At 42.7% G+C, this 12,254-nt stretch overlaps 1 protein-coding gene across 1 annotated transcript in view; it reads left to right on the forward strand.

The window, feature by feature from the left end:
* The window catches only part of plch1 (phospholipase C, eta 1), a gene marked incomplete at both ends in the record, with an annotated part of 50,410 nt that extends 38,620 nt beyond the window's left edge, over window positions 1–11,790 (forward strand). Inside the window, 11 exons of the mRNA XM_080772928.1 lie at window positions 607–707; window positions 2,150–2,247; window positions 3,000–3,179; window positions 4,572–4,679; window positions 4,770–4,894; window positions 5,152–5,236; window positions 5,705–5,851; window positions 6,247–6,326; window positions 6,994–7,053; window positions 7,682–8,033; window positions 9,080–11,790. Of these exons, the coding sequence (XP_080629054.1) occupies window positions 607–707; window positions 2,150–2,247; window positions 3,000–3,179; window positions 4,572–4,679; window positions 4,770–4,894; window positions 5,152–5,236; window positions 5,705–5,851; window positions 6,247–6,326; window positions 6,994–7,053; window positions 7,682–8,033; window positions 9,080–11,790 (4,047 nt within the window). The remainder of the gene's footprint in view (window positions 1–606; window positions 708–2,149; window positions 2,248–2,999; window positions 3,180–4,571; window positions 4,680–4,769; window positions 4,895–5,151; window positions 5,237–5,704; window positions 5,852–6,246; window positions 6,327–6,993; window positions 7,054–7,681; window positions 8,034–9,079) is intronic.
* Between the last annotated feature and the right edge of the window lie 464 nt (window positions 11,791–12,254).

The following is a 12,254-nucleotide window of genomic DNA, read 5'->3' on the forward strand; positions in this document are numbered from 1 at the left end:
TTTGTTCTCCTCACATCCCCTCGTGCCCAAGCCAGATTATTATTCCTCTTTTATCACATGACGATGACCTTTCTTTTGCATCACATTTCCTCGACCTGTGTTCCATTCTTTCTACCCCCACTTTCTTTCACGCTTCCTTTTGACAAGCAACCCAAGGCCTGTAATTACTGTGACCACAGTCTCATCCTCCCCTCAACTCCATTTAAGCTTTAATGGAGATGCTGCTACTCCTGTCAAAGAAACAAATGGTGCACCAGTACACACACACACACACATATTGCCAAGCCCACACTATCTGCACTAAACACGCACACGCACGCACACAAGCAATGATGCTCTCAATGAAGGATACACACTGTTCTTTTAAGGACGTGGTTCATGTTGGTATATGTGGGAAGAATCATTCATGTGTATATGTAATGGGCCTGTGTGGGCAGGATTTGTGTACACTTGTCACTATTAATGTTAATGTAGGATTCATTCATGTCTACGTTTTTTTTAATGGTATTGTATGAATTATGAAGGAATATATATATATTTTTTAGTCTATTGAGTATTTGGTTACATTTGCACATTGCTCTTTTAACCCCTTGCTCCCCTCTGCAGAAGCTCTCCAAGTCCAGGCTAGCATGCCATACATCTGAGCAGGAGGACGAAGATTTTGAGGAAACCTCTGTCCATGAGTCTGGAAGCCAGGTGTTCAGCAGGTGGGTTTTCAGTCTACTTGATTCAAACACAGGCCCCTGGGCTGACATTGTCATTGGCTGGGTTTCCCAAAGCGATTTCAGCTCATGCATAGCTTACACAGCTGCATAAGAGCCACCTAAGGTACTGCATGGAGCAAACCCGTTCCCCAAAAGCCCTTTGAGACAGCAGCACAACATGATCCGACCATCTTATGAAAATATTAAGCATATGCCTTGAGAACTTAACTAAAGTCTGATAGATGATGCTGAGCTAAACATGTTCGTTTAATTTCGAACTTTCTATATTTAAAGGTTATGATGAGATTCCCCACACACAGTGACAGTAACAGCAGCTGTTGAAGTCAAGTCCTCTCTTCACAGTATCTTGTCTTTACCACTTAATCCATGACTGTACCCTAAATAGCATAAATACAAGCTCACAACACATACCGTAAATTGACTGTTTTTGCAATTTTTTGATTGATTGAATAGTTTATTGAACATAAATGTAAAAACAGACTGTGTGTGTGTGTGTGTGTGTGTGTGTGTGTGTGTGTGTGCACGCTCGTGCGTGCGTCCTTCCTTCCTCTCACTTTGTTCTCGTAGGCAAACTTTAGTGTTCCATATTTATATATGCATGTTCACAGGAACTGTCAGGATGCAGATTTCTGCATGGCTGCTCTTGTATTTCTATATTGACTGTACTTGTGTATGTACTGTAGCCTATGTGTTAGAAGTAGATGTGATGTGTGTGTGTGTGTGTGTGTGTGTGTGTGTGTGTGTGTGTGTGTGTGTGTGCGTGCGTGTGTGCGTGCGCAGCATCCATTCTGCTCCATATTAAGATGTTTCCCTTTGATGCTCTTTCCTGCTATTTCTAAGCTGCCGCCTGCCATGTTGATGAACAACTCCCCCTTGTGTGTGTGTGTGTGTGTGTGTGTGTGTGTGTGTGTGTGTGTGTGTGTGTGTGTGTGTGTGTGTGCATGTGTGCGAGCGTGTACAGTAGATGGGTGTAAATATGTGCTAATACCTTTGATGCTTTTTCCTGCTATTTCTAAGCTGCCACGTTGATGGACATCTCCCTGTGTGTGTGTGTGTGTGTGTGTGTGTGTGTGTGTGTGTGTGTGTGTGTGTGTGTGTGTGTGTGTGAGTGTGTAGATGGGTGTAAATGTGTGCTAAATGAATACCTCTTCTACAGTATACCGTATGTAATTGTAATGTACTGTACAGAGTGCACACAAACAATTTGTACAGTTTCTTTATGTGAGTGTACAAATGTAACCACATGGACTGAAATGAACACTGATAATTACAGTACATTCGTGCTGTCTGATTCTTACCTTATTCCTAAATGTAACTTCAGTAAAACTATACCTAAACCTAACCTTATTCCTAACCTTAACCTCATTAAAACTATGTTTAACTCTAATGCTATAACCCTGTGCTGTCTTTTTTTATTCTGCTAGGGGTGGACGGAGGAGGAGGACAATGAAACTGAGTAGAGATCTGTCAGAGCTGGTGGTATTCACCAACTCTGTGGCCTCACATGAGTGTCTAAATGAAGGTATGAAACAAGCACATACTGTACACATACTGTCACAAACCCACCCACACAGCCACACAATTAGGTTTGAAAACAAAAACACCCACCCATCCCCTCCCTGGACCAACGATGTCATGAAAAGTGTGCAAAGCTCTTACCACTGTGTAAAGACACCATGCTAGACCGTGTTAGACCATATGCTCTTTTGCTCCATGCAATTTCTAGGTAAACTATATCTAAAAAGGTTAGTGTCCATTGGCACTAACCTTCGCGGTTTCCACCGCGTAGCAACCATCTTCTTAGCAGGTGTTAGGCCAGCAAAGAAGATGCGATTGTGAGTGCTGTTTAGTTCTAGCAGTGGGACACGTCATTTAAAATAAATAAAGATGGAGAACGTGTAATGGTAATGTAAAAGTTAACGTAAAAGTAATGAAACTCCAAAATGTGGGAACATGAAATGTCATTGGCAGGCAGGTTTCTGAACAGCCCTCCTCTGACACACAGTGAGTGAGTAGATAGAAGTTATTTTAATGAGCTTTAGTGAGGACCAATTAGTGTACATGAAGATAGGTGCCCTATTTTATATGTTGTCGTGTGGTCGCACAAAAATAGTGAAAATAGCCGACCTACAAGCTCTAATTTGATAAATGTGTGATTATTTGTTCATATTCAATTAAATTGATTAGTTGGAATAAGTATGTCATCATCCCTACCCTAAACGCACTGTCCTCCATTCACTGTGGATCTGTCTGCCATTCCATGGTTTCATACAGGTGCTCCATGTGACGTCTTGTCATTCAGCGAGACCAGAGCTCAGTCAATGGTCCATCACAGGTCTGAAGAGTTCCTGGCGTTCAATCAGAGACGGCTGTCACGGATCTACCCGTCAGGCTATCGCATTGACTCGTCCAACTTCAACCCCCAGTTCTACTGGAACGTGGGCTCCCAACTGGGTGAGACGGCTGTCTGTCATTCTAAGACTCGAACCCGATTCCCGACACATAGACCCCCTGTCGCTGACCTTCGTCATGTTTTTTATGCGGTGACAGGAAGATAGAAAAGAGAAATGAAGATATGTGCAGTTGTGCACATTATAACATCACACGGTGTGCCATTGTCTTTCTAAAAAGTTTAAATGATGCAAAGAAAGTTCCACCGCACCAGCTTAAGGCAGGTCCGGTGTGCCATTTGAACGCATTTAGTGTAAGACTTGTAGTGCCGCCCATGCTCAGATTCCCTCTAGGCCGCCGCACACAGAAGCCTGTGAACATAGACATTCCGTGCATAGATGTGCCACGCAATGGTAGGCCTCAGGCCTGGTATGGTAGGCCTCAGGTCTACCATTCTGAAATTTAATTTAATAATATTTGGACTGCTGGACACCTGACAGTAGGCTATCTTTACTCTTAAAAAAATAATATATATATATATATATATATATATATTATACATACTGTCAGCTGTCCAGAGCCTACTGTCAGCTGTCCAGCAGTCCAAATATTATTAAATTAAATTGAATTCAAATGTATTTCAATACAATTCAAAGGTTAATAAGATCATATATATCCTCATATTGCTGAGACTCAAAGCCATAAAGGAGTAGGAACTAATACAAGTTGCAATGAATAACTAGTTGAGACAATATGCTGTAAACCAATTCCTTTCTCTAATAAATCATCCTGAATTGGACCGTCTCGGTAACAGCTGTTCTTGATCAAACTTTTGTTTCCTGTTCTCTCTCTCACACATTCATCTCTTCTTCATTATTTATATTTGGTCTCTGCTTTCAGGGCTCACAGTAAATCTCAACCACTTAAGCCCTATTTTAGACATTGTCAAGCAAAAATAGAAGATCTATCTTAACGCGTGAAAAATCAACTATTTAATATAAATTACATTCATTCTTTTTCCCTGGATTTTTTTAAACTTTAGCCTGTCGTGAGTGACATGCCCAAGATAGTAATGCCTGGTTGTCGTTGAAAGTGTTTAATTTATACTACATCACACGACGGCATCATTTGCCAAAGAGAACAGATTTTCAGGCATTATATTATGCATTAACTTCCTAAACCCTTGGTTCACTGGAGTCCCCCAGGGCTCTGTACTTGTAGGTAAGGAAGGCTTTAGTGAAATCTTTATACTGTAACGATTAACATAAAGCCCAATTCTCTATATAAGACATGAATCATGCTGTTCTGTGATGTATTTACTTTAGACTGTATTATGATAAAGTGACTAATAGCCTAATGACATCTAGATACAATTATTATTCATTATGATTAATAATGGTTTATGTGGCCAAATAAACATCTCATGTCTTTCTTTCTTTTTCGCTATTTGTTTAGTTTCTCTAAATTACCAGACAGAGGGCAGGATGATGCAACTCAACAGAGCCAAGTTCATGGTAAACGGAGGTAGTGGCTATGTCCTCAAACCACCGCCCATGTGCAAAGGTAGTGAATTATACCTGTGCATTGTACACATCACCACATTGTCAAACACCATCTGTCCTGCTCCAACATCTGATACTGTACCTCCTCCAGGTTCATTCAATTCATTCTCTGACGACCCGCTTCCAGCCTGCCCAAAGAAACAACTCATTCTCAAGATCATTAGTGGACAGCAGCTGCCCAAACCACCAGATTCCATGCTTGGGGATCGTGGAGAGGTACATGTTTACTTAAGCACAAGTGCACAGGCACACAGACAGATAACAGGCTCTGCTCCAGTGGTGTTTTGTTTTATTTAAAACACCATTAGTTAAGGCACTGGACCTTTAGTCCAGCACTAGCCAGGAACTGGATGTGCGCACGCCACCTGCTTTTTAAACACAGACAGATAAGCCTTTGTATAGTACAGTCTTTAGAGTATAATTGCAGAATTCTGCTGCATTTGATGGTTTTGTTGTCTTACTCTCTCCATCAGATCATTGACCCCTTTGTTGAGGTGGAGATCATTGGCCTGCCTGTTGATTGCTGCAAAGAACAAACACGAGTTGTGGATGATAATGGTAAGACACGTGCACACATGAACATGAACACAAACGCACAGATGTCCGACAGGATAGCATATTATCAGTGGCTGTTGGAACGCACTCTTCAGTATACTCTAATGCCTGTATATATTTGCTTGTCGGAAGATTGTATAATATGAATGTATTTGTCTCTCTGTGTACACTTTCAACAAGAACAATAATCAATATATTTTTATATATTATATTTATATATTTATGTTGCCGATATCAATCTCTATAGTCTACATTATAGTCTAACGTAATTCTATATTGTATATAGTTTCTAGCTATAATGGGGAAAATAAAAACAATTACTACATTTTTATTATTAACAGTTGTATTATTATACCGATTCCCTGCGATTCAGTGTAACGTAACAACCTCACCGAGACAAATGTCTTGATTGTGCACACATACCTGGGGAATAACAATAATTGTGCTTCTGAATGTGTGCGTCCCCTATAGGTTTTAACCCAGTGTGGGAGGAGACGTTATCCTTCACACTCCACATGGCTGAGGTCGCTCTGGTGCGCTTTCTCGTCTGGGACCACGACCCCATTGGGCGAGACTTTGTTGGTCAACGGACTGTTGCCCTCAGCAGCCTTATGCCTGGTCTGTGCAGCATTTCACTTATTGTGCATTGAGTTGTATAAAGGTTTTAATGTGTATACATAAGGGGCCCAAGGTGTTGGAGTATGCATAGTGACAAGCTCTGTCAACGTCCATTAGAATCATTGTGGATATGCTGCTGTAGACCCATGCACAGGCATAGGGACTCATATGATATCCCCCAGCCATGGCACTTAACATTTATATTACTACGGTATATATTCTTGACAACATAACCATCCACAGACCACCCACAGACAGTCCATCGAAACGATGGACTGTCTGTGGGCAAGTGCAGCTTGACATGGCCATTTGACCGCTTGATATCTCTGTTTGATCTTGTTATTTCACTCTGTCATATTCTTTGTCTCTCTTTCTCCCCTCATCTCTGGCAACAGGTTACAGGCATGTTTACTTGGAGGGCTTGACTGAGGCTTCTATATTTGTGCATGTAACAGTGCAAGATATCTATGGAAAGGTAGGTGTAATATTATGTTTACTTCTTCTTTTTTATTCTTAAGGTTAGGACAGGGGGGTCTTCAATGATTTTCAGGCCAAGGACCCCCTAGCTAAGACAGAGATGAAGCAGGGACACCAACAAAATCTACACAATTGTGTTGCAGATTAAACTTTTTCATAGATTTCGTAGATAGCTGCACTAACAGCACTTTAATTGTGTAGCGTTGCGTTGGATTCATGTTAATGTGTATTTTCAGACAGTTAACTACTTAAATCCTCAATACTTAGAACACGTGTACTTGGTCTGCTCTTTTTTTCCCTCTACACCAAACCTCTTTGCCGAAAATCGCTGATCTACAAGCTCACAACGCCTCGCAGCGCGAAGCGGTGTGAGCTTGTAGATTTGCTATTTTCGGTTAATGTTCACCTCAGAAAAGGGATGCTAGGGTTCAAGTAGTTAATGTAAAACAAAATAGTTTATATCACACAAATATTTGGCTGCAAAATAATCCCTATTGAAGAGCCATGGGTTAGGAGATTCAGAGAGGGCTATTATACCCTCTCTGAACCTTTTTTCACAATTGAAAGTACAGTCTGAAGTTGTCAAAACAGCATCTCACGTAATATGAATTATTTCTCCTGCTTTATTTAAAGGTAAACTTTTTTTTGACCCTTTGTCTTTCTAGTGGAGCCCTCTAGTCCTGAATCCCAGCTTTACAATAATGCACTTTCTAGGATCTAATAAGGTATCCTGATACTTGTAGGGTCTATAAATATGGCCTGGCATGGCACGTGAATGCATGAAACATATGTTTTGTGTTTTCCTATATCCACAATTTCTTGCATGACATTGATCCATCTACATATGCCATACACTTTGCTTGTATATCTGCTGCTTGTTTGAACTTACTTGGAAGAGCCATACATGCATCGCTATTCACAAAAATGCCTGCAATAAATCCAAATGTATTTATTGTTGTTTTCATTTGATTGTTGTTGATGCTTGTCAAACATGCATGCACAATGCCTTAATACTGATTGCTTTTGTGTGGTAATTTGGAAGTAAATGGCGCCATCTGTAGGCTAGCTAAAACATTGCATTCTTGTTGCTTGAATGAAGTAGCCTGACACTCAGCCCCTGAATTTTCACTAATTTCACTTCATTATTCGGCAGAACATATTTTGTTTATTCAGTGATTCAGGGGCTGGAGCCAGGCTATGAACACCGAACACTAGTACAGTGCATTCATGTATAAGGGCATTAATGTACAGGCTATGTCTATTTTATCTCTATGTGGAATGTATTAGTTGTGTAGGATAATTCTTATTCCCATTCTGACATAATCTTTTCCCCTCATTTCTTCCTGCTCTCAGAGACAGCAGCTGCGTGGTTTCAGAGGGTTGTTTAACCGTTCCTCCAAGTCCTCTGTGGACACCAGCTCTGGTGCTATGCTAAGAAAGCGCTCTATCAGTGACCATCTCCTACGCCGCACAGCCAGTGCCCCAGCCAAAGGACGCAAGAAAACCAAATTGGCCCTAGCCGTGTCAGATGGGACGATCGGCACAGCCATGGAGGCTAGAGGAGAGGGAGCAGTGGAAAAGCGTTCCCTGCCCCGAGCCCCCCTTACCCAGAGGCCTGTGTCTATGCCCCTGGAAAGGCTGCTGCAAGGGCAGCTGTCTCTCTGTACCCCCGACAAGGAGCAGCGTGATTTGGACACTGTCATTGGTGGGTAATATACACTCTGTGAATGAACTCTGAAGTAACAGCCATGCAAATCAGATGGGAAAAGGATCTGTTTAAGATGAAGATTCTAAGAATCTTTATCTTAAACCGATCCTTTTCCATCTGATTGTCAATTTACTTACAATTAATATATTTATATTTAATCTTAAAGTTTGTGCATGCAAACACAACAAACAAACCAACTGTGCTTGTTTCAATTTCACATTTTTTGACAATTTACAATCTAGGCATTTAGCAGATGCTCTTAATCCAGAGCAATTTACAGTAAGCAAGAACAAAAACATGGTAATACATCATATAAATAAAAATTGTCATCATGAATCATACATAAGCTAAGAACCTAACAGTGGAATATCTACAGTATATAATGAAACTATGTGTAATACTATAGAGTGCTATGTCTACATAAAATGCTGATCTAAGTTGCATAAATTGAGCCTTTGCATATGTCTTGTATTTGTTTTGCGCTTATACTATCATGAAATGTTCAATTGTTATAATACCTAAGCTACTTTTTCTCATCTTTCTCCAAAAAGCTTCATGTGAAGTGACAGGCTGCATACAGTGTTTTGCCTCAGACTTTAACTTGACTTTTCTGCCCCTTCTTCACTCTGTTGCTGCTTTTTTATAATAGAGAACTGACTAGGATATCCCAGCAGGTAATCTAAGATGCATATTGTGCAATGGTTGCCTCATTCAGAAACATACCTGTGTTGCGTCACCCAAGTTATTTTGTTGTAACGTGTTCTGAGAGTACTGCTATTGTGATTTGATCCCATTTGACCATCTCCTCCCTACAAATGATGATCCAGAATATGGATGTGTCCTTCTGTTTCCTAAACAGCCTCATTTTTTAGTTTTACATGGTGGTACATTCCATTTGTCTGTGATATTGCTAATGGTTTGTGTTGGCTGGACTGAACGTGTCAGTTAATTGTTGGTTGGCTTGGTGTTGTACATGTCATGATATAATGCACGACTACATTTGGCAAATCTTTGTTTCTTTTTTCTTTTTTTTGTCGTTATAGGGACGTTTGACCGGCCTAGGTCTTCCTCTGTGGATCTCCCCATTCAATCATCAGCATGCCTTGAACCCAGAGTCTCCACCCCTTTGAAGAAATACAGCAATATAAATAAAGAGGCCGACCAATCAGATGAGACGTCGTATCTGGTTATTGGTGGAGGAGATGCAAGACGTGTCAACGACTACCCCAAAAGCCAATCACAGCAGGTGACGGTCAATGGAAACTGCAAAGCACAGATCAATTCCACAGGCACACAGACACAGCCTTTCAGCGTACCTTCGGAGAACACCCACAGGCGTCTAAATAAACCAGAGACATCATCGAACAGCACAACTTTCACCAGTGCACCTTCCATGTCCTCATCTTCCTCTCCTGCCCCACGTTTTGTGGCACCTCTCTCCCCTGTCAACATGGATCACTCTGATCTGAAGAGCCCAATGTCCTTACAGGACAGCACCATCTCCAGACTAATTGATGCCGTTTCCCTGGGCAATGCAAATGATACCCATGGTTCCATCTCTGCTCTAATTGGGCAATTTGACATCACCGTTGACCAGAATGAGCATTCCACATTATCGAATGGTGGTCTGAACATTGACCACCATGTCCTCGGTGCACCTTCCCATTACTCAAGCCCAAGCCAGCCAAACTTCAAGTCTACCATCCCACTGAAGACGCTGCAAAATGTCATGTCTCCTCTCAAGACCAGCAAAACATCCAATCCTCCAGGGAGAATGGAAGGGCATGTCAGTCCTCAAAAAACAGCACAAAAGACCAGCTATACAGACCATGAGCTCATTTCACCGCAGAAGACTCCCCGGGCTAATCAGTCCTTCCCGCCACTCTTTTCCAGCCCAGAGACCGCAGAGCAGGAGGACGTCTACACCATTTTGGACGAGGAGGTGCTCTCACCTACATCCGTGTATAGGATGAAGCAGCAGGCAATCTGTCTTCAAGCACTCGCCACAGCAGGGATTATGTCCTCAAGTAGCTCGGGGTCCTCCCCAGCAACGGTCCATCAGCGTTTGGAGACAGATTCTACTCAGGCCTGGCATACTGCTCAAACACAGAGGGGTGAGGAGGCAGAGGAGAGTGTGTATGAGGAGGTGTGTGATCCTCCAGGAATGATATCTGAACTGGAGTGGGGGACATCAAGGACATATATGGCTCCTTCTGTAGACAATGATCATTCCCACTTTTACCACAACACAGCAGAATGTGGCTCGATGGAAGTGGAGCTAAATGTAGATGAGGATCCACTGGAGAGGATGCTGACCTCAGCACAGCATGATGGCACGTGGGGAGGACTCACGAGCCCAACCAAACGGCATGCCATTTACCAGAAGAATGGATCCACTTCTAACTGCTCACAGCAACATCCCCCTTCATCATACCATGCTATTCAACATCAACACATATCACACGCTTCTCATGTGCAAAGTGCACCCAATCACCACCAGTCTCTGTTTCACAGACCTCCCAGCTCCAGACCCTCCCAATCCAGTGCATTTCCACAGAACAGTTACCCAACTACCCAGAACAAAGCTGTGTCCTTTGACCACAACAGAGGCCCTAACAGGTCCTACACCCAACAAAAGAGCTACAATGGCATCCATGCCCCAACCAGGTGCTACCAGGACGGACAAGGGGACAAACGAATGATGAAGGAGGGGACAGAACGCTTCCGCAATGGCTCCTCCTCGTCTCAGTGTCCCCCCGACCGGTCAGCTTCACCTGCGAGTCTATCTAAAGAGAGACATTTGTATTCCCCTCATTCTGACTGTGATGCAGTGTACAACCAGGTGGACTACAGCTGCTTCACCCCTTCACCTTTAGCTTCTCACTGTGCTCAGACACAGAGCCAGACATACACCCAAACACAGCCACAAATCTTTTCACATACGAATAATAAGCACCAATCACAGACTCACACTGACGCTCCATTGCAGACCTATTCACGCCCATACACAGCTCTTCCTCAGCCTGGTCCTGTTGCCTCCAAAGGTGCCAGCCCCTGTAAGTCCAAGTCCCTGGGAGACTTGACCTCTGACGATATATTGTGCAATTTCCAGAGCAAATATAACATAATCTGCCGCAGTTTCATCACGTCCCATAAACAGGACCACATGAGGAAGATGGGTGGTCTGGGTCATGGTGAAAATCCACAGCCTGCTGACTCGCTTACAGAGCAGTTGCGCAAACTGGTGAGCCTGGAAGGCGATGAGGGGGACACAGACAGGCCCCTGTCCCCCCAGGTAGCCAAAGCCCCACACCCACATAACTCGGACGTAATCCCCTCTGCTTCCAGGGATATTGATGATTCCCCTCCACTACTCACCCGCCGCCTGTCTTCCAGGAGCCAAAGCCGCGTGCGTCACATCAACAGCCGTGCCCGCGAAAGACAGCAGGAGGCTCAGAAACCCCGGGTTTCAGCAGCAGGGATCAATAGCTCCAACAACATCGGTGGGGTTGTTTTACGGAATAAACCAGGCTCTCAGAACCCGCCAGCTAACAGGCACTCTACAGGCTCTTACATAGCGGGCTACCTCGGCCACCTGGAGGACAGGGGCCTTCCCGAGGGAGCTTGCACATCATTACACTATGGATATGGGGACCACTTTGGCGATCATTACCATACAGATGATTCACTTCTGCCTGCAAACTCTTCCTGCGCTCCCTCAGAGCCCGAGGTATACTTTCTGCTGAGACTGTAGTTGTAATACCTGGTTACAATCTTAATGGATCAGTAATTAAAGACAAAATAGAAAAAAAGATTGTAGATAAGTGCAATTACTTTGTAAGACAGAAGATATGGATTTAGATGAAGAAATGTTGAAATAATTAGTTCCCACTTGGTTTCTATAATAATAGTCAAATCAATTCAATTCTTGTCTATTTCTTCCCAAAAAATTGATCCTCTGTATAATATTACTGGGGAATCATATACTTTATGGATGGATCTGAGAGCATGTTTCCGCTAACACATAATCACTATTCTTTAGTGAAGGAATCTTAACCCAATTTCCCTGTCTGGAAGTGTAGTTTCTATGTTTTGTTCGGTATGTAAAACTGTACTTGGGAACTTTCTTTCCTGTAAACTATTTTCAAGACTGACTGTACAAATTATTGTACTGTTTGTCCCTGTGATGTACTACCTGTTTAACCTATTGACATTTAA

Source organism: Protomyctophum bolini (genome assembly GCF_963924005.1).
Source record: "Protomyctophum bolini genome assembly, chromosome: 9".
In the NCBI taxonomy this organism is placed as follows: domain Eukaryota; kingdom Metazoa; phylum Chordata; class Actinopteri; order Myctophiformes; family Myctophidae; genus Protomyctophum; species Protomyctophum bolini.